The sequence below is a fragment of the Tamandua tetradactyla genome, chromosome 6 (assembly GCF_023851605.1).
Source record: "Tamandua tetradactyla isolate mTamTet1 chromosome 6, mTamTet1.pri, whole genome shotgun sequence".
Taxonomy (NCBI): Eukaryota; Metazoa; Chordata; class Mammalia; order Pilosa; family Myrmecophagidae; genus Tamandua; species Tamandua tetradactyla.
In genome coordinates this window covers 177,424,456-177,448,366 of record NC_135332.1, presented here as the reverse complement: position 1 = coordinate 177,448,366, position 23,911 = coordinate 177,424,456, and the positions used below count along the sequence as shown (strand labels likewise).

Here is a 23,911-nt window from a genome sequence, read left to right as displayed (position 1 = left end):
TGTTCAGGAAGGCACGCCTCTTTCTGGAAGGTACGCCTCGTTCAGGAGGGCACTCACTTCTAATTAAGCGGTTGTTATTGTGACGTCCCCTCCCATCCCAGCACCTCCTCCACCTGCTGCCCAGGCAGGCCCGTGGGTACCGTGGCCATCCCAGCTGTCCAGGTCGCCCTTGGGGGGCCACCAGGGACAGCTGTGTGACGGCCAGTGGGGAGAAAGGAGAAGCCGCGGTGGTCTCCAGAGTCTCCCTCCCTGTGGCTGGACAGGAGGGCCTTGCCTGCCCCTCCCAGGTGACAGACCAGCACTGCCCCAGCCGTGGTGGGTGCCCGTGATGGCTGAGTGTGGCTGTGAGGTGTTCAGTGGACCCCACCCCGAGTGAACATGGGAAAGACCCCGAGCACCACCACAAAACCTCCCTGTTCTCAGATTCCAGGTATCTCTCTCTCTACCTTCACAGAGTGCCCGCATTCTGTTTCCTGCCAGCCCAAAGAGTATTCCAGAGTCAGCCCCGCCCCGCAGCTGGGTGTGCATGGAAAGCCACTGGCCCTGTGTGGGGTGCCCATGGGCCGCTTCCCCCGGGGAGGACGGCCTGCCCCCAGGGCCTGGCCTCCAGGGCCCACCTGCTACACTCCCCTGGGGGCCCCAGGAGTCCCTCATGGCTGAACCGTGGCTTTGTCCTTTGGCAGGGAGGCTGGCACTGCCTCTGGGGTCTGTGGGGAGCTTCAACAGTGTGCCTCAAAGGGCTAAGGGGGCCCAGCAGGCCCCAGACAAAGCATGCTCCCCGCATCGTACTCCCCTGCTGTGCTCCCCTGGCTGTGCTCCCCCTCCGTGCCTCCCCCACCATGCCCCCCTGCTGTGCTCCCCTGGCTGTGCTCCCTCAGCCATGCCCCCTGGCCGTGCTCCCCTGGCAGTGCTGCTCCTCACGTAGGCCAAGTTACGCACCCACTTTTGTGCACTCACAAGTTGGTTACAGCTCTTTGGGGCAGGCCCTCATAACCGGGCATTTTTTTAGGCCGGGAAGTGCTCTTATAGATCCCGCAGTCCCAAGCTGTCGTTCCACAGCCTGGGCACAGACGTGCCCGAGCTCGGGGCCTGCAAGAAGTCCGAGGCCCCTCAGCTGAGCATGTCCCAGGCCTTCTCTCGTGAGATCCTCACACCCTCTCCAGGTGCAAAGTCAATTTTTTCCCCATTTTCCTGATGACGAAAGCAAGGTTCAGAGAGGTAAAGGAACCCCCCAGGTCACACAGCGAGTCAGTGGCAGTCATGATTTGAACCCAGCTCTTTCACTCCAGAACTTGTCTTCTCATTGCCTTGCTCTTTGCTTTAAACCATGTTGAAGTGACTGTCTCCAGCAACCTGAAAAGGGAGACTGTGACTTTGTTTGCAGAGGCAGGCTCTCTGCAAACGGGGGGCTGAGTAAACAGCAGTCCTTTCTAATGCGTGTGGTGGGGGAGGGTTCAGAGAGGGGGGTATTCTGCTCATTGGAAAGTTCCGGTGAACCAGGAGCTCCCTTTGCCACGTTCAGGTGCCATGATGCGCCGACACTCACATCCTGCCCCCAGCTACATGGCCCCCCAGCCTCGGTTTGATGTCGTCTGCACACCTGCTCCCGTCGGGGTGCCGACTTTGCTGATTCAGAATGTAGGGCCCTTGATGTTCGGGTGGGACAGAGGGCAGGACGGGCGCCCACCTGTGCCCCACCGAGACCCCGGCACCCTCCCCCAACAGCCGGCCAGGCCCCCGCTTCTCCACCAGCCCCTCCTCTGCTTCCTCACCAGCTCTGAGCATATCTGCTGCCCCCTAACTGGTCCTGCTGCTTCTCTCCCCTTGCCTTCACCCTCTCGCCCTTCTCCTCTTCCTTACCGTCGAAACCCACCTTATTCTTTTGAAAAGACTTCCTCAAGGCCACCCGTGAATGGCGAGCCCCCAGGGAAATCTGTCCTCAGATGAGCTGCCAGATTTGGTCTCTCAAGACGCTGGAGAAACCCTGCTGAGGGGGTGGAGAGGTGACAGCACATTCCAGGGCCACCTGTGCAGGGCTTTGGCCCATGGAGGGTTGGGGAGGCCCAGGCTGGGCCCCATCCCTGTCTCAGCCATAAGAGGTCTGCACACGTCTATTTCAGTTGTTTATATTTCAGTTGTTTATATTTGAAAGCCAAGGGATAAGAACATTTGAGGTCACTGTCTCACGCAAGTATCCTGTTCAGAAATTTGGGACCGGGTTCTAGCTCTGGCACCCCACGCCGTGTGAACTTTGCCAAGCCCCTTCCCTTCCTGGGCCTCAGTTTACCCATCCATCCATTAAGGTGTGGACCAAATTAGCCAGGTTCTCCCTCGGCTGTGAGCTTCCAGCTGGGACAGCAGCCAGCCTCGATGGTGGTCCCATAGTGTCCTGGGTTGGCAGGGAAGAGCCACTGGGCAGGGAGTAGGCGGGGAGCGTGCTGGCATTGAATGAAAAGGCCCATGCCCCCAGCGGGTGTCCTGGCTAGGACAAACTCAGAGCCTCGGGCCCGCCTGGGCCTGGGAATCGCCCTCCGTGGCTCATGCATGTTTGAGGGGCTGCACCCACCACCACAGAGCCGTCGCCTGGGGCACTGGGTTCTCTGGGAACACAGCGCCATGGGGCACCAGGGTCTCTGGGAACACAGCACCCTGGGGCACCAGGCTCTCTGGGAACACAGCGCCCTGGGGCACCAGGCTCTCTGGGAACACAGCGCCATGGGGCACCAGGCTCTCTGGGAACACAGCGCCATGGGGTATCAGGCTCTCTGGGAGCACAGCGTCATGGGCCACCAGGAGCCAGGTGCAGCCACCCCCCCACGCCATTCACCCACCTCCTGTCCCAGGCGCAGAGGTACAGAGTTGGGGTGCGACTGTCTGGGGCGGCCGTGCAGACATACGGTGCAGGCTTGTTTGTATTTTTTACAAGAATTGAATGTTTAATATAACCTCAACTCAGGAAGGCAAAGACATTTATTTTTAATGAACTCTCTTGGGAATATTGATGAACTTTAAAACGTTATATTCGATCTCAGCTTTATACCAAACGTTGCTAAAATAAAGGTGGATTAAGTTAGTTAAAGGTTTTTAAAAGATTTATATTAATGTGTATTATATATAATATATATTTTAGAAGAGAATATGTGAGCATTTATTAAAATTGTGATTGGTACAGGAATTTTTATTTAACAGTATTAACTGAAAAAAAAATCCTCAAAATAAAAGACGGAAATCTTACAGTCCATAAATATATCTGCAGACTTCCATAAAAGAAGCAGCAGAAGATGAACTGGTGAAAGACGAAGTCACATATGGCTAAAAGAATATGGTCTTGATATGTAAGAGCCTTCGATAATCAAAAGGAAATAAATACCCAAATAGATTACCAAATAATACACAAAACATCGAAGAGTCCCACGCAGTGCAGTTTTTTTGTGCTTTTGGTTTTGTTGTCCTTGCAGAAGCCAAAGGCCGCCTGCAGGTCCAGGCTCTCCCGTCCCGGCTGGGCTGGTCTGCTTGGGTGGGGCCAAGCAGTGGTCAGTTAGAGGGACCCCTCGAGCCCGAGGTCCCGAGTGCGGGCTCTGAGCCAGGCTGCACAAGGGCAGGGCTGCCTCGAGGGTGCAGTGTGGACCTCCCATTTTCCTTCCCAGGACACCATGGTCCAGAGAGAGGAAAAGAAAAGAGCCGAGGAGAAAAGCTGCAGTGGCCCCTATCCCGAGCGTGCCTCGTTGCGACCCTCTGCCCTGCACCTGGTGCTGTTTACAGTGCAGGGCCACCCCATGCCAACTCTTGGGGACCCCACATCATCCCAGGCGGCTCAGAGACAGGGATTTCCCTACCCTGCGTTCCAGATGAGGGCAGCTCCCGGGGGCCCGGCTGGTGAGACGGTACAGCCGGGACGGAGACGCCTTTCTCTGCCGGGTTCTGTCTACACGCTACGCCCACGCGCCTCGAGGGACTCGTGCCCCATCCAGCCTCGGCGCCCCTCCGAGACCCAAGGATAGTCCTCGACACTGTCGGCCTTTCACAGTCCGCCTCTCCCCACTGGTTTCGGCAAGACATAAAACAATACCTGCGTGTTCTGCAGTCAGTTGTGCGGAACACGATGTCTTTAAAATGCTGTGTTCCCCACATGGGAGGCCCTCCGTGGGCCTCGGGGAACAGGCCGTGCCATGTAGACACCCCCAGACTCAGGAGGGATGTGGCCGTGGGCTGGGCGGGAGACTCCGGGGCTCAGCAGAGCTGGGGAGACATGCTGCCTCCCAACAGCTACCCGGCCATAAGGCTGCCGCCTCCCTGGCGGTCACTTGCAGCTCCCTGTCCTGCCTGACTTGCCTCTTCAGTTGGCCAGAGAGTGAGTAGCAGCTGCGAGCCTTTGGGGGGATGTGGGGGACGGGGAGAGGACGCACTGGCAGAGGAGGTGATGAGCCAGGGCCCCGGGTGGGGGGACCAGCGCTGGCCCCAAGGCAGGGGGCTCCTGCAAAGGGCCCAGGCTCTCAAGCCGCGTTGCTTGAGCTGCAGTTTAGCATCCTTCTTACTTGCTGGGTGGCCCTGCACAGAGAGGCTCAACATCTCAGAGCCTCGCTCTCCTTATCTGTGAAATGGGCACGTTAGTAGAGTCAGTGCACGGGGAGCCGTGCAATGCATAGGCTGCTCTCAGAGCTACACCCAGCACCCAGTACCTGCTCTGATGGGATTCACCCAGAGAAGGAAGCAGGAGGCTCCATTGGCCTTCGGAGCCCAGGCACATGGTCCCCTCATCCCACTGACTCGGGACTGCCAAGGCAGGTTTTGGGGTGGTCTCTATACCTGGACGTTCAAGGGCAAAGTGAGTGGCTCCGTGGAGTAAATGGCTACAGAAACACTGTGCCCACACCCTTTCCAGTGTCCCCCATGGAAATGCACCCGCCGCCCGAGCTCCCTCCTTGCAGCCCTGGCTTAGGACATGTGACTCTGATCCATTCCCTTCACCTCCCTGAGCCCCTTTGGCCCAAAAAATTGTTGCAGGAAGAGGCTTTCTCAGACAAGTCTGGAAAGGAAGAGATCCTGCACAGGGGCGCTTCTCAACCTCGGATGGCCCCGCGTGGCTTAAAATACACACACTGGCAGCCCGTGGCCTTCACTGCCACGCAGGCTTTGAATCTGGTGTAAGTCTGAGTTTGAATCCTGGTTCCATCTCTTGCTGTGACCTGCAGTAAGTTGCCTCCACTCTCTGTTTCAGTTTCTTCATCACAGAAGAAGTGTGGCCCCACTTGCAAAGCTGTTGATAAAAGCAAACGGGGTGACCTGTAAAAAGCGCCAGCTCCGTGCGTGTTCCACAGCTGGTGTGTTAGGGACAGCACGCTCAGTTCCCAGCCCCACCCCCAGCCTCCTTTCCTGCCAGCATCTGCGTGTAAGTGTCCTGGGCAGAGCCTCCCAGCTCTGTCCCCAGGTGCCTCTCTCCCTTTGTCGTGCTCTCGGGCCCCCGCTGGCCCAACCTGCCCTGCCCGCTCTCACTTTCCACCCTGAGCCTCATCATGGATGCCTGGTCTCAGCCGCCCTGAAAGGGTCCGGCAGCCAGTCCTTGTCCCTCTGCTCCGGCTGCCAGCCCTCGGGCTGCCCCTGGGCCCCCAGCCCTCCTCTGTCAAGAGGTCTCACCCCTTCCAGACCACAGCGTTGAGCAGGTAGGGCTTTGTGATGTGAGTGACCCTCTCCTCCCGAGGGACACCCGTGGGATGGGGCCAGGACAGTTTTCTCCCAGCGGCCCTGTTGGAGACCCTGGCATGCCTCCAGCTGCTGTTTTGGGGATGGCTGGAGGCAGAGGCCGTCTCCCGGCTGGGGTCGGGGCTCCTGGCCATTTGGGTGGCCAAGTGACACTGTCGTGAACCCCATTCAGGACATCCCTGGAGATGGGTCCCCGTTACTGGACAGAGGTAGTGGGTCCTCTGCCCGCTGTGCTCAGATGACCAGTTCCTGAGACACCAGGTTTCGGAGAGGGGAAGGGTTTATATCGGCATGCAGCAGGAAATCAGATGCCCTATCGGCCCAAAAATCTCTCTGAACTGCAGTAACTCTGATAGTTTTATAGTATCAAAGGATGGGTAGGGCTTCGGATGACGGGCACAGTGCCTGTGATGTAACTAGAGGTGATCTGATTATTGAGCATGGCTGATCGATTACGTGCTTCGTCACAGAACCTGTGTAAGGAGATGGTGGAGTATTAGATACCTGAGTCCAGGTATCTCGTAGGTTGCCGTCTAAGCGACCGCACGTGTCAGGTAGGCTCACTTTGGTTAGACCCAGCCTAGGTTATGAAGGTGAATTTGGACTTGGGGTGGGTTAGTTCTGGGCTGGCCCAGGACCCTTCACTAGTGACCATTAGGAACTGTCCAGTGATCACGAGACTCTGAAGTCGGAAAACTGGCTACACGGGTACAAGAGAAGGTCAGTCACGAGGGTGTGACGATCACAGGGGCAGAAGCTAAAAGCTGGGCAGCCGTCATCAGAGCCCAGGGAGTGGGTTACAGCTCAGAGGTTCCAGGTATTCCCCTCTGTCCACTCTGCTAGCCCAGAAGGCTGCGGGGTGTCCGTGTGATGACTCAGTAATCCGTCATGCTTACATCGCACTTCTGGGTTGGCCCCCCAGGCAGCGTGACCCCAGTGGGCCCTGGTGGACTCGCCAAACCTCTGCTCCAAACCCCGGCTCCCCTGAACTGCAGCTCTTTGGAAGCGGCCTGCAGACCCCCGAGGCAGGCGTGGAGGGGCTGAATAGCTGCCAGCCGTCTTTCCCTTTCGTGACCTCGGCGCCACCCGTGTTGGTGGCATCCATTTGTCCTCGGAGGGCAGGCGCGGGTTTAGGGGTACCTGGAGCGCCGCTCCTGACACCCCGTGTCACTTTCCATGCTTCTAGTGCTGCCCGCATGCCTTTGGAATCCACATTTAGCACCTTTCAATCCACACACGTCAGGTTTGAGGACTTAAATTCCTTTGGTGTGGCTCAGAATTTGAAACTCCATCCAGCTCCCCCTCATGTGACCTAATCCATGTCGGTCGTGTTTCTGTGGGGCGAAGCACAGCCGATTTGATCTGCTGTGTGGGATTCTCCCACATCCCCCCCAGGAGCAGCAGGCAGGAGTGTAAGGGCGGCACCCCCCATGCCAGGGCTCCCCCCACGCTCTTGGATGTCGCTGAGTGGGCAAACGGGAGGGTCAGTGCAGGAGTCCTGGGGGAAACGAGGCCCCAAGGAGGTGGGCTTGCCTGGTGATGAGGCCACTCCCAGCCACCAGTGGGCATGCCCATGGCCTTTATTCCAGGGTCCAGTTTCTAGCAGGGCCCCCACTAGCCCCTCCTCTCTCGGCCACCCTGCAGGCCCTCTGCTCTCCGGGACACTGCCATGTGTCCCCAGATACCGGGTACTTCTTGGGGACCTGTCCTTCTGGCTGGTTTCTGTTCTCTTCTCCTCCCCCCTAGAGCCCCGGCTCCCATCGCCTCGCTACCCCCTTCCCATGGCCATCCCCAGCCTGCCCCTTCTGAGTCACACAGCCCCTCTCCGGCCACGTGACTGCCGTGTCCCGTGCTGGTGCTGCAGGGGGTGGGGGCACCCAGCCTGTGGCCCTGCCACTCCAGAGGTGCAGACAAGTGGTTTGTGGGGAGAAGGGGCCTGGCGAGAGGCCCGAGGAGGGAGGCTCAGGGGTCAGCCCAAGTCCCTCCTCGCTGCCTGACCTGAGTCAGTGCTTCACGCCACAGGCCTCAGTCTCCTCACCTATAACATGGGGCTGTTCCTCCCTCATAGGCCCTGAGACTGTTTCACACACCGGCTGGACCCCAGGAAAGCTTAGCTTCTCAGAGCCCCAATTTCCACTTCTGCAGAACAGAACCACCAGTCACCTTCTCCAGGGGCCATGAAATGAATGAGTTCAGAAAAGACACCCCCCTGGGTGGGGAGGCGGTGGGGGTGGGGAGGAAGGGGGCAGGAAGGGGACTCGGCACCGCACGAGTTAGAGTTATCCTGTGACCTCTGTCTGCAGGGAAAGCTGTGGGATCCCTCCCTTGCCCAGCAGGGGTGAGGGAGCAGAACAGCTGGAGGGCAGGAGACGTGGCACACGGAGGGTCTCGGCACCAGCTGGTGCAGCCCCAGCCTCCGTGGGCCTGGGTGGGATTCCGGGGAGGCGGAGCTGGGAGGTGGCTGTTGGTTGTTGGGCAGCCCGGGGTGGGTGTCGTTAGATCGCCCACTGGGACCTGGACCTTGGGGAGGCTGGCACCCCGTGGTGACCAGGGGAGCCCCTGGCTCCGTCTCTGCCTCAGGGCACATCTATGGCAGGAGCCGGGAAGGACAGGTGTGCTGCCGGGTGTGCTCCCGGGAACACAGCTAGAGCACAGGTTGTGCTCCCAGGGACACAGCTGGAGCACAGGTTGTGCTCCCGGGGACACAGCTGGAGCACAGGTTGTGCTCCCGGGACACAGCTGGAGCACAGGTGGTGCTCCCGGGGACACAGCTGGAGCACAGGTTGTGCTCCCGGGACACAGCTGGAGCACAGGTGGTGCTCCCGGGGACACAGCTGGAGCACAGGTTGTGCTCCCGGGACACAGCTGGAGCACAGGTGGTGCTCCCGGGGACACAGCTGGAGCACAGGTTGTGCTCCCGGGACACAGCTGGAGCACAGGTTGTGCTCCCGGGACACAGCTGGAGCGCAGGTTGGAAGGATTTTGGAAAGAGCAAGGAAGGGAGCCAGGGTACCAGAGTGCGGGTGTGTGTGTGTGTGCACGCGCATGCGTGCGTGTGTGTGCATGCATGTGTGTGCACTTGTACGCACACGTGGGTGCACTCCTGAGGCTGCAGGGCCCATGCAGGGGCTGGACTGGGCTGGGAGGCAGGGCAGCCCCAGGGGCTCCCTCCAGGGCTGTGAGTGCACCGTTTCCCTGTGCCCTTGGGGCAGTGTGACGGGCTGGGCTGGGGGCTGCCTGTCCCATCTCCCTCCTGACAGGCCAGTTGAGGGGGTTGAATGACTGGATTGTTTACAAAGGTGTGGCAGGGTGCAGGGAACTGTCCCTGGGGATAGACAGGGGGCTGCTCAGGCTTGGGGTGCAGGGCCAGGTGGAACAGGACAGACTCAGAGGTGCAGGGGCCGCGCCACAGGAGCAAGTGGCCGCAGCCCCCCTTTGCCCCAATCTCCTACTGGAGGTTGGCCAAATTGGACAGGAAGCCCGATGACCACTCCTCAGGGTGTCCCTATGGTCAGTGGAGGGAGAAGCGCAGAAGGGCCCGGCTGAGGCTCACCAGTTTGTCTACTTGACCTCGCCTCCTCCCAGCTGTGTCCTGGCAATCCCTGCCCTCTCTGAGCCTGATCAGGAAAACCCCCTGCCTCCAGCCCAGCCCCGTCCTTCATGGACACAGGAGGCCCCGAGGGGCCACCTGGGCCCCACCCCCGCTCCCGCCTCCAGTGCTCTGAACCGTGTTCTCAGTGTGGTTCTTAACCTTGTCCTCCCGCCGCCCCCCGCCCACTTTTACATTTCGGGGGGGGGGGGCCTGGCCCGGTTCTCCCTCCCTGCCCAGGCACGCCCGCGCCGAGCAGAGCTGCTGCATTGCGGGGGGTGGGGGAGGTTGTATAACTGGGGACAGTGGTGTCGAAATCAGAGGGTGTCCGGAGATGAAACGGGGTGTCGAGTGGAACGTGTCTGGCAAATGTGGCTTTTCCATTCTGAACCGCGCGGTGAAGACATGCTCTTACTTCTCAAAGGAATGATGTTAGCAGGCCAGGGTGAAATCTTTTTGATAAAAGTACTAATATTAAATATCCTTTCCAGGGGCCAGGAATTGTTCAAAACACTTCTACCTGACAACCCTTAGTGCTGATTCCGATGCGTATTAAATATTCAGTATTATAAAATAGCAGGCTTATGACCTAAGGGCTGTTTCTTTGGAAAATGACGCCCAGGGCTGCCTGTCCACTCACTTGTTGGCCTAGCCGTGTTGGGTGAGCAGCGGGGGTCACTGTCCCCACTTCTCAGAGGAGGAACCGAGGCCCTGAGACAGGGCCTGGCCTGACATTCCAGGGGGCTCAGTGACCCAGGCTGCTGCCCTGAGCAGGGTGTCCCCTCTTTCCCTGGAGGCCCAGGGCTGAGAAACGCCTGAGGGCACCCCAGCTGGGTGGCTGATTCACTGGGGCCTGGCTGTACTCAATTGAAGGGGGAACGGCCACCCCCAGTCCTGGCAGTGACCAGCAGCTGTGACCTGTCCACCTCCCAGCCGAGCCTTACCTGGCCAGGCTTCCCGTAGACAATGCCTCGGGTGGGGCTGGGTCCGCCTGCCCTGGAGGCTGCTGCCCCTGACCCGGGGGAGCGGTGCTGGGAGCTCTGGGCTTGGCCCCGGTGTGCAGCTGCCAGCTTCATGGGTGACTCAGGGTTGTTGGAGCTGAGCTGGAGCAAGCAGAGCTGATGAGGACAAACTAGGAAGGGACATGGGGTTCCCACACACCCTGGGCCAGGCTGAGCTGGGAGGGCCATACACCCAACCCCGATCAACACTCTTGCCTCCCCCCACCCCCGCGGAGGGTGGTTGTCACTGTCCCCCTTCTACAGCTGCAGATGCTGAGACTTGGGGGGACGGTGGATGCACCCCAAACCTCAACACCAGCTGCTGGGCTGAGCTGCATTGGCGAGAGTCCCAGCTTCACCTGCTGCTGGTGGAAGAATGCTGGGCAGGTCCGGGACGGCTATGGCCTCTGTTTTTGCCATATTGAAGAGGGACAGTACAGCACTGGCCTCGTGAGAATGCCGGGGCGTGTGCTGTTTGGTCCGGAATCTGCTTAGAGCAGGACCTGGCAGAGAGAAAGCCCTGGACACACAGCGGGTCGGTAATCTCCTCCCGTTGTTAATCTTCTTGGCACAGCTCTCCACGGCCACCTCGGGGGCAGGGATGGCCTTTCACCCCCACTTTATAGATGAGCGTGAAGCTCACAGAGCAAAGGGCTCAGCGCCCTCTGGATTCTCCCCACGGCTTCCCAACCCGGGCTGTAGTGAAACCAGCTTCCCCTCCAGCCCAGCCTCTGTCTGCTCTTCCTCTATCCGCTCATAGGCCATGGCACCTTCTGGAAGCTTCTCCGGGAGCTGTAGCCAGGTCATCTGGCCATGCTGATCTGGGCAGGGGTCCAGGGGCAAGAGACAAGGTGCCCTAAAAGCCCTGATGGGCAGACAGACCAAGAGCTAGTGTCTGGCTGGGGAATTTGGGCCATATGAATGCAGGTGCCACCAGGCCCTTCCCTCTCCTTGGAGGTTTCTGAGCAGTGAGCCCCAGCGAGTGACAGCCAGGGGCTGAGAGGGTTCCAGACACCGGTAAAGGAGGTCTCACCTTGCCCTGGTCAGTCCCGGGGGGCCCCGAGGACCCCTTGGCTGCAGGAACCCTGGGGTGAGGGCCCAGGATCTGTCCACGCCAGCAAGGTCCCCGGCTCTGCAGGCAACCCCTCTCCGACTCACCGGCTGCACCCCTTCATCAGGCTGACTGTCTAAGAGGGGCTGAGCCAGGCCAGAAGCCCCCGTGACCCTTGACAACTGCCCATCCCGCGGGAGCAGGGTGGGCCGCATAGCCAGTCTCCAGGGAGGCCACCTGCTTCTTGGAAGCCCGTGCCTAGCCCAGGGAGATAATGCTCTTATTTAAATGCTGAAAGAATGCAAGGAGGGAAGGGAGGGAGAGAGGACAGGAGTGATGGAGGGAAAAGTTTGGACAGTGGACCCAGAGCTGGGAACAGGGCGTTACTCTCGGAGACAGAAGACCAGCTCTGCCACTTCCTTTTTGTGTGAGCTCAGTTGCTTCCCCTTCTGAGGTTCCTCTTCCGTGATCTGACCACGGAGCGGCCGCGCTCACCGAGCATCTGCTAAGTACCCAGCACTCCTGCTCTGAGTCTCGCGGCATCTGTTTGGGGATATGCAACTGCCCTGGCCGGCTGCTGCAGCGCCTGGGCTGGGGCCAGACGGGGTCTGATGGCCCCAAAGCCCAGGGTCTGGTGGCCCGGCCCGCACCTGGAGTCGCCCAGAGCCCCAGGGGGCCTGCGGCCGTGCAGGGAAAAGCCCCAGGCCGGCGCAGAAGCCCGGCTCCAGGGGAGCAGTGCCCCCCGCAGCCACGCCAGGAGCGGGTCAGGCTTAGGGGAAGGTTAGGGTAGCCTGCGCCGTTCCTTACCCCAGCTGTTGGCCCTGATCCACTAGCGAATCCCTTAGGGAACCAGAAGGTGGACCCCAGCGTCCCGGGATCAGCCCAGATCTGGGGAGCAGTTCCAGAAGGAGCCCCTCTTCCCAGTCACAGCTGGGGGCCTCCCCGCAGGCCTCACGCTGTGCCCCACATGCAGCGGCCGGCATGCGCCCCAAAGGCCGGCGTGGCGGGACCAGAAGGATGCCAAAGCGCAGCCCCCAGCCTTCCGCACCGTCTCCGGACGGCATGGCCAGGAGTCCCTGGTGTCTAGAGCTGGTGGGTGAGAAGGGCGTCCCGACGTAGGCTGGAAGCCGCTGGAGCTGGGATGCGATGCAGAGAGCGGCAGTGCCACACCCTTGCCGCCTGTTGAGTTGCTTCCTGCCGTGGCACCCTGGTCCTCTCTGGGTGTGCCAACCATGGACCAAATGCCACACCAGGTGGCAGGCACACAGAGGGGCCAACGAAGACACTGTGACTCCCATTCCTGACTGTGGCAGAAGCTGCATCAGACCTTTTGTCTTAGGGAGAACCGTAAAAGCAGGATAAAATTTAAAAATCCAGCTCTTGAAAGCATCAGAGGACAAGCACTGCAGCCAGGACCCAAGGGTCCGATATCACTGAGAGGAGGGAAATGCACTCGGGTGAGCCTGCACGACGCATGGGCCAGTTTGTGTGAGCAAAAGGGTCCAGAGGACAAACAGCCGAGGGTTTGGAAATCTCCCAAAGCTAGGGAGAAAACCATTTTTCAAGTGGAATCCAGAACCACCAAGTCAGAGCCTGAGGGTCCAAGACCCCAGATGAAGGGAACCTCGAGAGGGAGCTCATTACCCTGCCCTCTGTGTCCTTAGAAGGCATTAGCCAGTGGCTGTGGTGCATAGGACCAGAGCCTGAGAAAATGAGCAAACAGCAGCTGAGAGCTGACTTCCTTTGGTAGCATCACAGTACAGGGGAGATAAAAGCTGGAGATGGGAGCCTGTTAAGGAGGAGGGACCCGGCTGGGCAGCAGTGCTGTCCTCTGAGTGTGTCTGTGCTAGGAGTGCGGGCATGTGGAGATGGGCCAGTCAATCTGCAAACAAAGATGCGGCTCCCAGTGAACCAGGTCCCCGACTGGGCAGGGTCTGTGTCCAGCTCCCCTGGCCAGCAGGAGAACACGAGTCCCTCCCACGAGATAGCCTCATCCAGAGCCTCCACATTATCGTCACATGTGGCATGGCAGCCACCAGCCAGACCAGACAGAAAACCAGGTGACCTAAGAGACAGGGACAAACCACAATAGGAAAACCCACACTTAGTCTGAAATTGCAGATTACCCACCGTGAATCTTTAAAAAACTGAGAATAATAAGTTTAAGAAGACTGATGACAAGGTGGAGAACTTTGCCAGAAAACTTGTTTATTACAAGAAAAAAAGAATTGGATGGGAAATTCTAGAACCAAAAAATACAATAACTGAAATGAAGAAATTAATATATGGCTCAAATAGATTGTTCATCTCAAGAAGTTAGAAAAATGACAGCACATCAAACTGAAAGAAGGTATAAGAAAGGACACAGTGAAAATAAGAGCAGAGATTAATGAAATAGCACAGATGTCCACGACTACATGGAAGGTCCGGGGAGGAGGCCAAAGGCTGGGACACAGTGCTGGCTTCGCCACCCTCTTGCTGTGTGACCTGAGACAAGGCACTCGCTCTCTCTGGACCTCATTGTGCATTTCAGGGAAACAAGCCTTACAGTCACCCACCTTGCCCAGTTGATGCGAGGGGCACACAAAGGACAGGTGGGAAAGCTTTTCATCAGAGAGTCGACTCTTACCACCAACCCGTGTGTACCTGGGGCTTTCCTTCCACAGCCATTGCCCCAGCCACCGCACAGAGGGCTAGACGGTGTCCTGGCATTGTGATAACCGTGCAACAGTACAGCAGGCTTTTTCTAAGCATTCCGGAACCCATGCGTTACATTTGGTTTTCCAGCTTGAAACAGAAATGGAGACAGTTATCTTCTCTGGCTGGTCGTTGTCCCTCTTCTCTACCCACGGGACAGAGTATCTTTATTAGGAGCTTCTTTAGGGAAACCTCACTTTTCAGGTCCTTCACTGCACCCTCCGTTGTGCTGGAGACCCTGTTAGATCTTGCCCGCTTGCATTCTCCTCACCTCTTCCCATGGCTGGGACTGTGTCCCTGAGATGGCAACCCCGTCTGCCTGTCCCTGCCCACCTCTGTTCTTCCCCAGTGATTTGGGGAGACGTGGCTGGCCTCGCTGCATGCTTGGCACCAGAGATCTTGGCCCCGTGGCATCTTGGCCCGGGCTGCACTTCAGGGAGCCAGTACTGGCACTCCCCCAGGAGCTGCAGGCTGCACCACACTAGGAGAGCTCAGGGAAGGCACGCATTCCCCATCCCTCCCCTGGGGCCAAGGCAGGCTGGAAGGATAGCCTTGCTTTTCCACTGCAGTTTTTTATGGGGCTGGTGAAAGCACTAACTGATCCCAGCCCAGAAACCTCTGCTGGCAGGTGGGATCCGAACGTCATCCTGGAAATGCAGCACTGGGACGGGTGTCTCGGTCCCACTGCGGCCACAGCCCAAGCTCGTCCTCTGTCCCAGCTCTCACCCCACCCCTGGCATCTGCTTAGAGCATTGATGCCACTCACAGGGAGCCAGGACTTCAGAGGGAACTTAATGTCTCATCCAGGATCTTACTTAATCAGTGCAGCCCAGCAGCCTGTATTGAAACGACCTTGGCCCTGCACTTGGCATTTGGGGGAGAGAATTCGGTAAGACCTTCTTGGACCCTACTCAGTAAAAAGAAGCCAAATGTGAGTGAGACCACGTGGCACCTCTGCTTGCACCCCACCCGCATCCCCTTGTCCTGACTGCCCTCTGGTCTCATCTCCAGCTGTCCCCCTTCACGCATGCTTGGCCCAGCCACAGGGCCTCCTGCCCCAAAGGCACAACAGGGGCCTTGATGAAGCCCGTGAAGCTCCCACTGTACAGCCTTGGAGGATGCATCACCCCCTACAGGGCCTAACACAGCACAGGGCCCGGCAAATAAGCAGTGACCGAACTGGATGAATGGACACACCCTGGTCAGTTGACCGCCCTGAGAATCAACTGGAATCTGTATTGTCAGCCCCATTTTTCACTCGAACAAATGGTTCAAAGAGGTTAAGTAACGGGTTCAAGGTTGCACAGCCTGGGTTAGACCCAAGATCTCGTGACTATTGGTCTGTGCTTCTGGCCCAGGCGTCGGCCCCCATGCTTCCCTTCGTTTCCTTCTGCCACGGCATCCACGGAGCTCCAAGTGTGTGTCGGGTGACGGAGCCACACGAGGAGAATGAGTTTCTGTTGGCACACAGTTCCCAATCCGGGGAGGAGACAGAGAAGTAAAGGGGCTGGGAGGGCAGCCGGGACACATGGGAGCCCCAGAGTGGCCCCTGACTCTTCCCTACTGTGGGCAGGAGTTGATGCCAGCTGAGCCCTGAGGATTGATTAAGAAACAGCTGGCCAAGCACAGAGGATGGATTTTTTGGCTAATGGGGACAGCTTAGGCAGGAGCCCAGAGGCAGGAAAAAATGCGTCAAGTTGCTAATTGTCTTACACAGTCATAGGGGTTTACTCTGTCCTGTAACTGGAAGTCCCAGGTGTAGGGTGGCCTGCAGGCATGGCTGGATCAGGGTTTCAGAACCATTTATCTGGCCTTCATTCAGCTCTGCTGTCCTGCGGTATGATCTGGCAGGCTGGCCACCTCCCCCCTGGCCTCTGCAGCCAATCCATAAACCACGCATAGCAAGAGAAAACTTCTTTTCTCCTCTCAGGAGTCCCAGGTTTCACGCTGACGGGATCAAGGAGGGCATGCCTACCCTTGGACCAGTGATGGTGGTGAGAGGCTGGGAACCTCTGACCAGCATGGTTCAGTGAGAGCCCTCATCCTTGAAGGTGAGGAGGTGAATCTATCTCAAATGGCACACCTGGGTCCCAAATTCTAGCCAGGTTGCCGTGAGAAGTGAAAGATGGAGCAGCAGACAGCGCCGATCAAAACGGCCTTGCCGCTGGGCTGAGGAGCCTGACGTGGCGACGAGGCTGCCGTGGAGCTTGCACCAAATGCATCTGGAGACCTGGGTGTGTCCAGGGAGGCACTGCCGGTCTCATCTGGGTCTTGAGAGCCGCCCGTCCTTCTAACAAAAGGTCGTCAATCTCCCTCCAGCCCACACTGTCCTTGAAAAATATTCTGCTCTGTGCATTGAGGACGGAAGGGACTTGTCAGGCAGAGAGGAAAGGGGGCATCCCAAGCAAAGAGGCAGAGGCCCTGCTGGAGTACAGAGGGGTGGCCGTTACCGCCTACAGAGGCCCCAAGAATCTGGGGAGTCGGGGAGCCGTGTTGCTGGCATTTGAGGGGCTCTGCAGCTGCTTCCCTTGGGTGAACAGCCTCCCCTTCCCTGTGTCCCTCCAGGCTGGCTAATGTCCCCCACCCACGCCGGTTCCTGGGCTCCCAGCGCCTCCAGGCTCTTGAGAGGGGTGGGTGGGGACGCAGTGGGTGGGAGAAGGGGGCTGTGGATTGGATTCAGACCAGCTGCCTCCCTGCCCTGCGGGCCTGGGGAGGTCGTCTCACCTCTCTGGTCTCACGGCCTTTCAGGGTGATGGTGGGAGGCTGGTGTCCACCTCACGGTGGGGCCTTTGAGGGTTACCTGAGGAAACAGACGCATGTGAGCAGGCCATCATGCCAGGGGCCGGCGGCTCGTGGAAGGATGTGCCTTCAATCCTGTGTCACAGAACTGCCTGCTAGGTGCTAGCAACTCAGCGTAGATCATTTTATTTGGTCTTCCCAGCCCCGCCAGGGCCAGAGGGATCTCAGTCTGCCAACGCTGCTATAAGAAGCACGGTGACTGGTGGCTGAAGGAACAGCAGCTTATTTCTTGCAGGGTTGGAGGCCAAAACTGAGCGGTGGCAGGATCAAGCTTTCTCCAAAGTCTGCGGCGTCCCAGTGGGGGACAGCTGGTTTGCAGTCCACAGCTCAGCCTCTGCCTCCGTCGCCTGGCCTCCCACCCTCTGTCCCTCCTCACTCCTCCCGGGTGTGGTCCCCGCTGCCCACGAGGAGAGTTGTGGTGGATGAAGGCTCACCCTGGTTCAGCATTGTCAACCATCCTATTCACAGATGAGGTCACCGCTGCAGGGCTGGGGGCTTGTCTTCTGGGGGACAGGATTCAATCTGTAACAGAGGGTTGTTACCCCCTTTACAGAAGGGGAAACTAGGGTCAGGGAAGGTAAGTCATCGTCCTAAGGCCATGCAGCTATTAAACCAGAGTTTGAACCTGGCCTGTCTAAAGCGGCTCTGTTGGACGGAGGTTGGTTGGCAGAGCCTGGGGGCCGGGTGGGAGGAGCTCAAGGGAGGACCTCCCTAAGCAGATCCGGCGTTGGTGAAATTCAGAATCCAGGAGAGGGAGGAGAGAAAAGAAAGTGGCATGTCATTAGGAGTGGCTGGGTTGTGGTGTGCAGTGTACATTTTGTGAACTTTCATGGAAAGCTAGTGCCAGGCGATGGTGGCAGGAAAGAAGGACGGGACATCTCTGTGCCCTTGGTGCCCCTGGTGACCTTGCAGGGCAGTCATTAACATCCCATTTTACACACGGAGACCCAGAGAGGTGCGATAACCCATCCTGGCCACCCGGCAGCAGGGAACAGTCAAGGGGTGCATCCTGGCAGAGGTGGGGAGGGGAGAGTTTCCCATGAGGTAACAGGGTTTCATCCTGTCCTCTTCCTCCCTCATGCAGGTGGTGGACACCCCCAGCGCCCTTGTCTCCCAGAGCTTCGCTTTGCCGCCCTCTCGCTGCGGGCACCTGGGAGAGAGCTCTGCCAGCCTCGCCTCCCAGAGGGGGCCGGCAAGGACTGCTGCCCTGTGCCTGCACCGAACACCTTCCTCCGGGGTCCTCGCCCCCGAGGGACCCAGCACAGAGACTCATCACCATGTCTCTGGACGAGAAAGGCAACCACTGTGAAGTCTGATTGAGACGTCCTCAAGAGGCCGTATCGGCGCCGTGGGCGGTTCCCAGCGCCAGCACATTTGCCAGAGGCAGCCAGCACGAGCACCTGCCCAGCCTGTCCACCCCAGGGCCCCATCCAGCGCAGAGTGGGGGCCGACGTCCAGCAGGAGGGAAGCCGGGCCCCGCGAGCCTTGAGGCCGTCCTCGGAAGCCCGCCTTGTCCCCCTCACGCCCTGTCCCGGGCCCGTCCGTCCCCCCGTGTCCGTGGCTGGCGGCCCGTCCTGCAGCCCGGCCCGTCCTGAGGGTGGAGGATGGTGATGATGAGAAACAGGAACCTCAAGCTGCTCACCTTCCTCATCCTCCTGGCCTCCCTGACCTTCCTCCTGAACTACACCCACACGGTGGTGACCGCCACCTGGTTCCCCAAGCACATGGTTTCCGAGCTCTCTGAGAGCTTCAAGAGGCTCATGAACTACCCGCAGCGGCCCTGCACCTGCTCCCGCTGCATCGGGGAGCCTGGGGTGTCACCCTGGTTCGACGAGAGGTTCAACCAGACCATGCAGCCGCTGCTGACCGCCCAGAACGCGCTCTTTGAGGAGGACACCTACAGCTGGTGGCTGGTGAGAGCCGGGGCCGCGGGAGGGCCCTGGGACCATGCGTGCGCCCACTTTCCTGGGGCACCTGTGCACCCACAGAGTTGGTGACTCTGGGGGCCAGAAACTCAACTGTAGGTGTTGGCAGGGTCTGTTCCTTTGGGGCCCTTGGGGGGCCTGCCCTGGCCACCACTGGCTGCAGCCGTCCCCAACAATCCCTGGTGTCCCCTGGCTTGTAGGCACACCGCTCCAATCCCCACCTCCGTCCTTACACAGCCGCCTCCTGTGTGTCCAGCTCTCAGCTCTCCCTCTGCTTTTCCCATGCAAGGACACTGGTCACTGCTTTTAGGGCCCTAAACCCAGGATGGTCCCACCTCGAGATCTTTACTTTGTTACAGCTTCGAAGACTTTGTTTGCAAATGACGTCATCTTCACAGGTTACGGGCGCTTAGGGCGGGGAGGGGTGCGGATGTTTTAGTCCATTGTGACTACTGAGATGCAAAACAGATTCAAGTTCCCTTTTCCCATGGGATCTTTATGACAGGTGAGATGAAGTGCTCTAAAAATCAGCAAGCCCCCCAGAGGAGGCACCTCAGCATCAAAAGCGGAGCAGGTGCCAGCCCTGGAAAGTTCCGGAGGCGTGCTGCAGGCCAAGGACAGCACGGGCAAGAGCCCTGGGGTCAGCTCAGCTCAGTGCATTGGGAGGCTAGAGAAGCTCGGGCAGAGGTCCTGTGAGTGAGGGTGGGGCAGCGAGAGGGGCTCTGAGAGTAGGCCACAGGCCAGGGTCTGAGATGTGTTTGTTCTAAGCCTCAGGAAGCCGCTGGAAAGTTTGGTCGGAGGAGTTCTGAGATCTGATCTAGTTGTTTCAAGGTCATTCTGGTTTGGGTCAGAGGGGAGCAAGAACTAGCCCTTCACCCTCCATTTCCTGAGTACCTACGACATGCTCAGTGCCCAGTATATTGAGATGAACAGGTCAGAGTCTTCTCCCTTCTTGGGCCACAGGTCTGGTGGGGAGAGAAGAAAGAGCAGACAATCTCAAGGCAGTGTGATAGGTGAGCACAGAGTGGGGACATCTGTCCCATCCTTGGGGACTGGGGTGTCAGAGAAGGCCCCCCAGAGGAGATGATAATCAATGCCTCATGAAGGACCCATCAGTCACCCAGGTGGACGTGCTCTCCAGGTGGGAGCAGCTTGTGCACAGCTCGAATACAACGTATGTGGAGCTGCAGACAGAGCAGGGCGGCTAAATGGGGCATAGGGTGCTGGGGCAGTGGGGCCAGCTGCAGGCTTCCTGAGGCCCTTTATATGGCATGCTAGGGAGAGAGAATTGAACGTAGGCTAAGAAAATCAGGGAGGCCTTCCTGAAAGAGGCAGACTTTCCTGCCCAGCACTTTCTTCAAGCAAACCCTGCACTCAAGGGGCTGATGGTCTACTGAATAGAAAGTGTGGGTGAAACTTAAAAGCACGTAAAGCGCCAGGCTGTGGGTCAGAAGGTCTGGTTTCTGCCGTGGCCCACTAGCTGTGTTGGGCACATCTGTGTGCAGGTCCCGAGGTGGGCTCTGGGAGGCGACAATGAACAGGACAGCAGGGTCATGGCCCCCCAAAGACGAGCGTGTCTGGTGAAGGAGACTGCGAACTGATCAGGATAAAGGGCAGGGCAGGGTCCTCACCTCAGTGCTGTTGGCATGTTGACCAGACGGTTCATGGCTGAACGTCCCATGGTTGTGGAATGTCCCGCTGCCCAGTGCTCCTGCGCGTCCGCTGCCCAGTGCTCCTGTGTGTGAGAAGACCGTGGCGTGTCCTTGTAGAAAACACTTCGGTTGGGTACGCTTCCTTCAGGCGTGAGCAGTAGTGCCGTGGGCCATGGCTCAGTAAAGATTAAAGTCTTTAAACAGAAACAAGGTTACCTGTGGCTCCGGGGTGAGCCAAGTCGCCAGAGGCTGTCAGGAACCGCCGCCTGCATTTCCCCAGGAGCAGTGGCCCCATAGCGGCCAGGTCAGTGCTCAGAGCACCTCCAGGACGTGAGTCAGGATGGCCGGGGGTCCGCAGAAACCGGTCAGGGTGGGGCATGAGGCTGTCTGTGACCTTAACCTGAACATTTTCTCATGTGTTCATCAGTAGCCTGTAGTACTTTTATGGTCATTTACCAAAGTCAGAGCGAAACACAGCATTCCTGACACAGTGGCGTTATGTTGAGTGGCTAGTTGTCTCACATGGGGCCAGGTGGGTGATGTCAGGTAAATATAGTTCAGTGTTTCCCGAGCCCTCCCAGGCTCTTCCCTCCAGCACTCACTCTCAGAGCTTCGCTGCCCCGGGCCTCAGTCTCCCCTTTTGCCACTGAATATTGGAGCCATTCCCGTTTCCTGAAGTGCAGGGTGAGAAGGCAGTGGCTGCTTTACTTCTTTCAGCATACATCCTCGGTGCCAGCTTTCACTGTGTTCCTCAGTAGCACCTGCCAATCTTTCTGATGAAGAGAGGCCATTGAGCCCGGCAGGCAACAGGACCGGGCTGGGACTGAAGAATGATAATTTGTTTGCATTTGTATCATACCATTTACTCTTTTATTTCTGCCGAGGAATCCTTGCTTTCCCTTTGTGGTAGAGATGTGAGGTTTCCTTCACAATAGACTTGTATTTACTTTTATCCTTAAGCATATCATTAGGGAAAAGTGGGTGGGTTATGTTCTGGCAAGGCAATGTGGCATTGCAGGTTTGCCTCTGGTGCCACCTGTACCACCAGCAGCATCCCCTCAACGTGCTCATCACTGACGTTGAGTCTTCCAAACCTGGCCCTCCGTGGCAAAGCATGCAGTGGGTGCTGAATAGATGCCCTCCATGGCAAAGTATGCAGTAGGTGCTGAATAGTTATCCTCCATGGCAAAGCACGCAGTAGGTGCTGAATGGATAATCTCTGTGGCAAAGCATGCAGTAGGTGCTGAATAGATGCCCTCCATGGCAAAGCATGCAGTAGGTGCTGAATAGATGCCCTCCATGGCAAAGCATGCAGTGTGTAATGAAAAATGTCTTCCATGACAAAGCACACAGTGGTTGCTGAATGGATACCATCTGAGGCAGAGTATGCAGTAGATGCTGAATAGTTGCCCTTGTTGGCACAGCACGCAGTAGGTGCTGAGTGGATACTGTCGAAAGATGAATTAAAGAGCTTGAGGTTGTTCCTTGGTTCCGCACGCACCCGCCGAGCTCCCGGCCGGGAGAGAGCTCGGTGGCCTTGAGCACACCGCCCCGATGGCTGGGGGCCCCTTGCTGAGTTCCTGCAGGGGCCTGGGCCGCACACCCCTACCCCAGGGCTCCTCGGGCTGTGGCTTGAGAGCGGCGGCGGCAGTGTCACCTGGAACCTGTGAGATACTCAGGGTCTCAGCCCCACGCCAGGCCTGCCGGGTCAGGAGGTGCAGGTTGACAAAGTCCCCGGGGATTTGAGTGCACGTCCAGGTGTGCCCTGCCAGGCCTGCCAGGAACCGGTGGCAGGGCTGGCTGTTGGTGCCAGCTGGCTGTCCCGTGGCGCCTGTGAGGCAGGCACAGTCTGGGTCGCTGGTGCCTCCCTTTGGGCATTCTCACCCCTTCCATACGAGCTGGGCGCCAGGTGCCCATGCCATCACCTCCTCAGCCCTGGCCAGAACCCCGGCTAGCCAACCTTTCTCCCAGCCATGCACCCCATGCCCCCAGGATTCAAGGGGCAAAAGGCAGGTAAGTTTCTAAAGTCCTCGTTTGGCTTCGGGACAAGTCACTGCCCCCACCTGGGCCCCAGAGCATCCGTGCTCGTCCACACTGTGCTAGCGCAGCACCTCGGCCTGTTCCCAGGGGCCGGGTGTACTTCTTAGGAAGCCTGTCCAGGGCTTCGCTCTGAGTGAGGAGGCTTCAGCAGGGGTCGGGCACCCGGCGTGGCCAGGAAGTGGGTGGCTGGGCAGTGCTGGGGCGGGGGGACAGATGGCAGGCCCACCTAGTACCGGTTTGCCCAGCATATTCCCCGTTTCAGCATTGAAAGGCCTGTGTCCTGGGGAGCCCCTCAGCCCCAGACAAACCAGGACCCCGGTCACCCTTGGGATCAAACCAGAGTTTGACGCTGCCTGGTTGTCAGGAGGTGCCCTGGCGGCCGGCCCTCGAGCTGGGTCTTAGAAGATGAAGAGAATTTGCTGGGCAGACATCGGGGGCTTTTGTGCATCCAGCAGAGGACTGAGGGCTTCACCTGGCTGGAGCCCCGCAGGCCTGGGCTGGGTGAACTGTGAGGAGGGGCAGGGAGGCAGAGGCTACCGAGGGGCCATGGGTCACTCCCACCCACACCCGACTCACGCACACAGGCTGGCAGGGAACGAGCAGGACGAGGCATCCGGGTAAAGGAGGGAGACGTTGAGGCTGGGTCCCGGGTTTCTTACTGTGGCCTTTAGGTAGATGTTGGGGTCATTTGGAGAGAAAGGGACCCCAAGGAGGAGCAGGCAGGCGGGGAAGGTGATGAATTTCACTTGGGACAGGGAGTTTGGGGGGTGGGACTTAGAGACCAGGTGAACAGCTAAGGGGGTGGGTGCAGCCAGGGGAAGGCGGGTGCCCTGTCCCTTCTCTTACTGCTTGGCTCAGACCCCCCAGCCTTGCCATCCGAATGCCTGGACTGGAAGCATTTGCAGGATGAACGAGCCCCCTCTCACCACGCTGCCCCCCGGGAGCCCTGGGCTTTCTCAGAGGGGGCAGCCATGTCTGAGCTCTCAGCAGAGAGAAGGGGCCTGGGGATAGCAACAGTGTCCAGTGGGCGGCGGGGTTTCCGCGGTGGGCGGCCAGGCCTGGCTGGACCAGAGGCCGCAGGGCTGACCCGCCACCCTCCCTCCTCTGCCCACAGAAGCTGCAGCGGGAGAAGCAGCCCCAGAACTTGAACGACACCATCCAGGAGCTGTTCCAGGTGGTGCCCGGGAGCGTGGACCCCATGCTGAGGAGGGGGGTGGCAGGCTGCCGGCGCTGCGCCGTCGTGGGCAACTCAGGGAACCTGCGGGAGTCCCAGTACGGGCCACACATCGACAGCCACGACTTCGTGCTGAGGTGAGCGCCCAGCTGTCCCCCCACGCCCCCCAGCCATGCCCCGCAGATGGCCGCTGGTCCAGCTGTGTCCTGGCTCACTGGGGTCCCTGGGCTCCTCACTGCACTTTTGGAGCCTCAGTTTCCCCACCTGGGCATTGCAGGGTGGA

General features: G+C 58.8%; 1 protein-coding gene across 4 annotated transcripts in view; it reads left to right on the top strand.

Moving 5' to 3' along the window:
* Positions 1-23,911, top strand: part of ST3GAL1 (ST3 beta-galactoside alpha-2,3-sialyltransferase 1) — an 80,279-nt gene that overhangs the window by 46,850 nt on the left and 9,518 nt on the right. For all 4 annotated transcript variants that reach the window (XM_077167741.1, XM_077167737.1, XM_077167738.1 and 1 more), the window contains 2 exons: positions 17,922-18,750; positions 23,569-23,765. In XM_077167741.1, coding sequence (XP_077023856.1) covers positions 18,442-18,750; positions 23,569-23,765 — 506 coding nt within the window. In that variant the 5' untranslated portion in view covers positions 17,922-18,441. The remainder of the gene's footprint in view (positions 1-17,921; positions 18,751-23,568; positions 23,766-23,911) is intronic.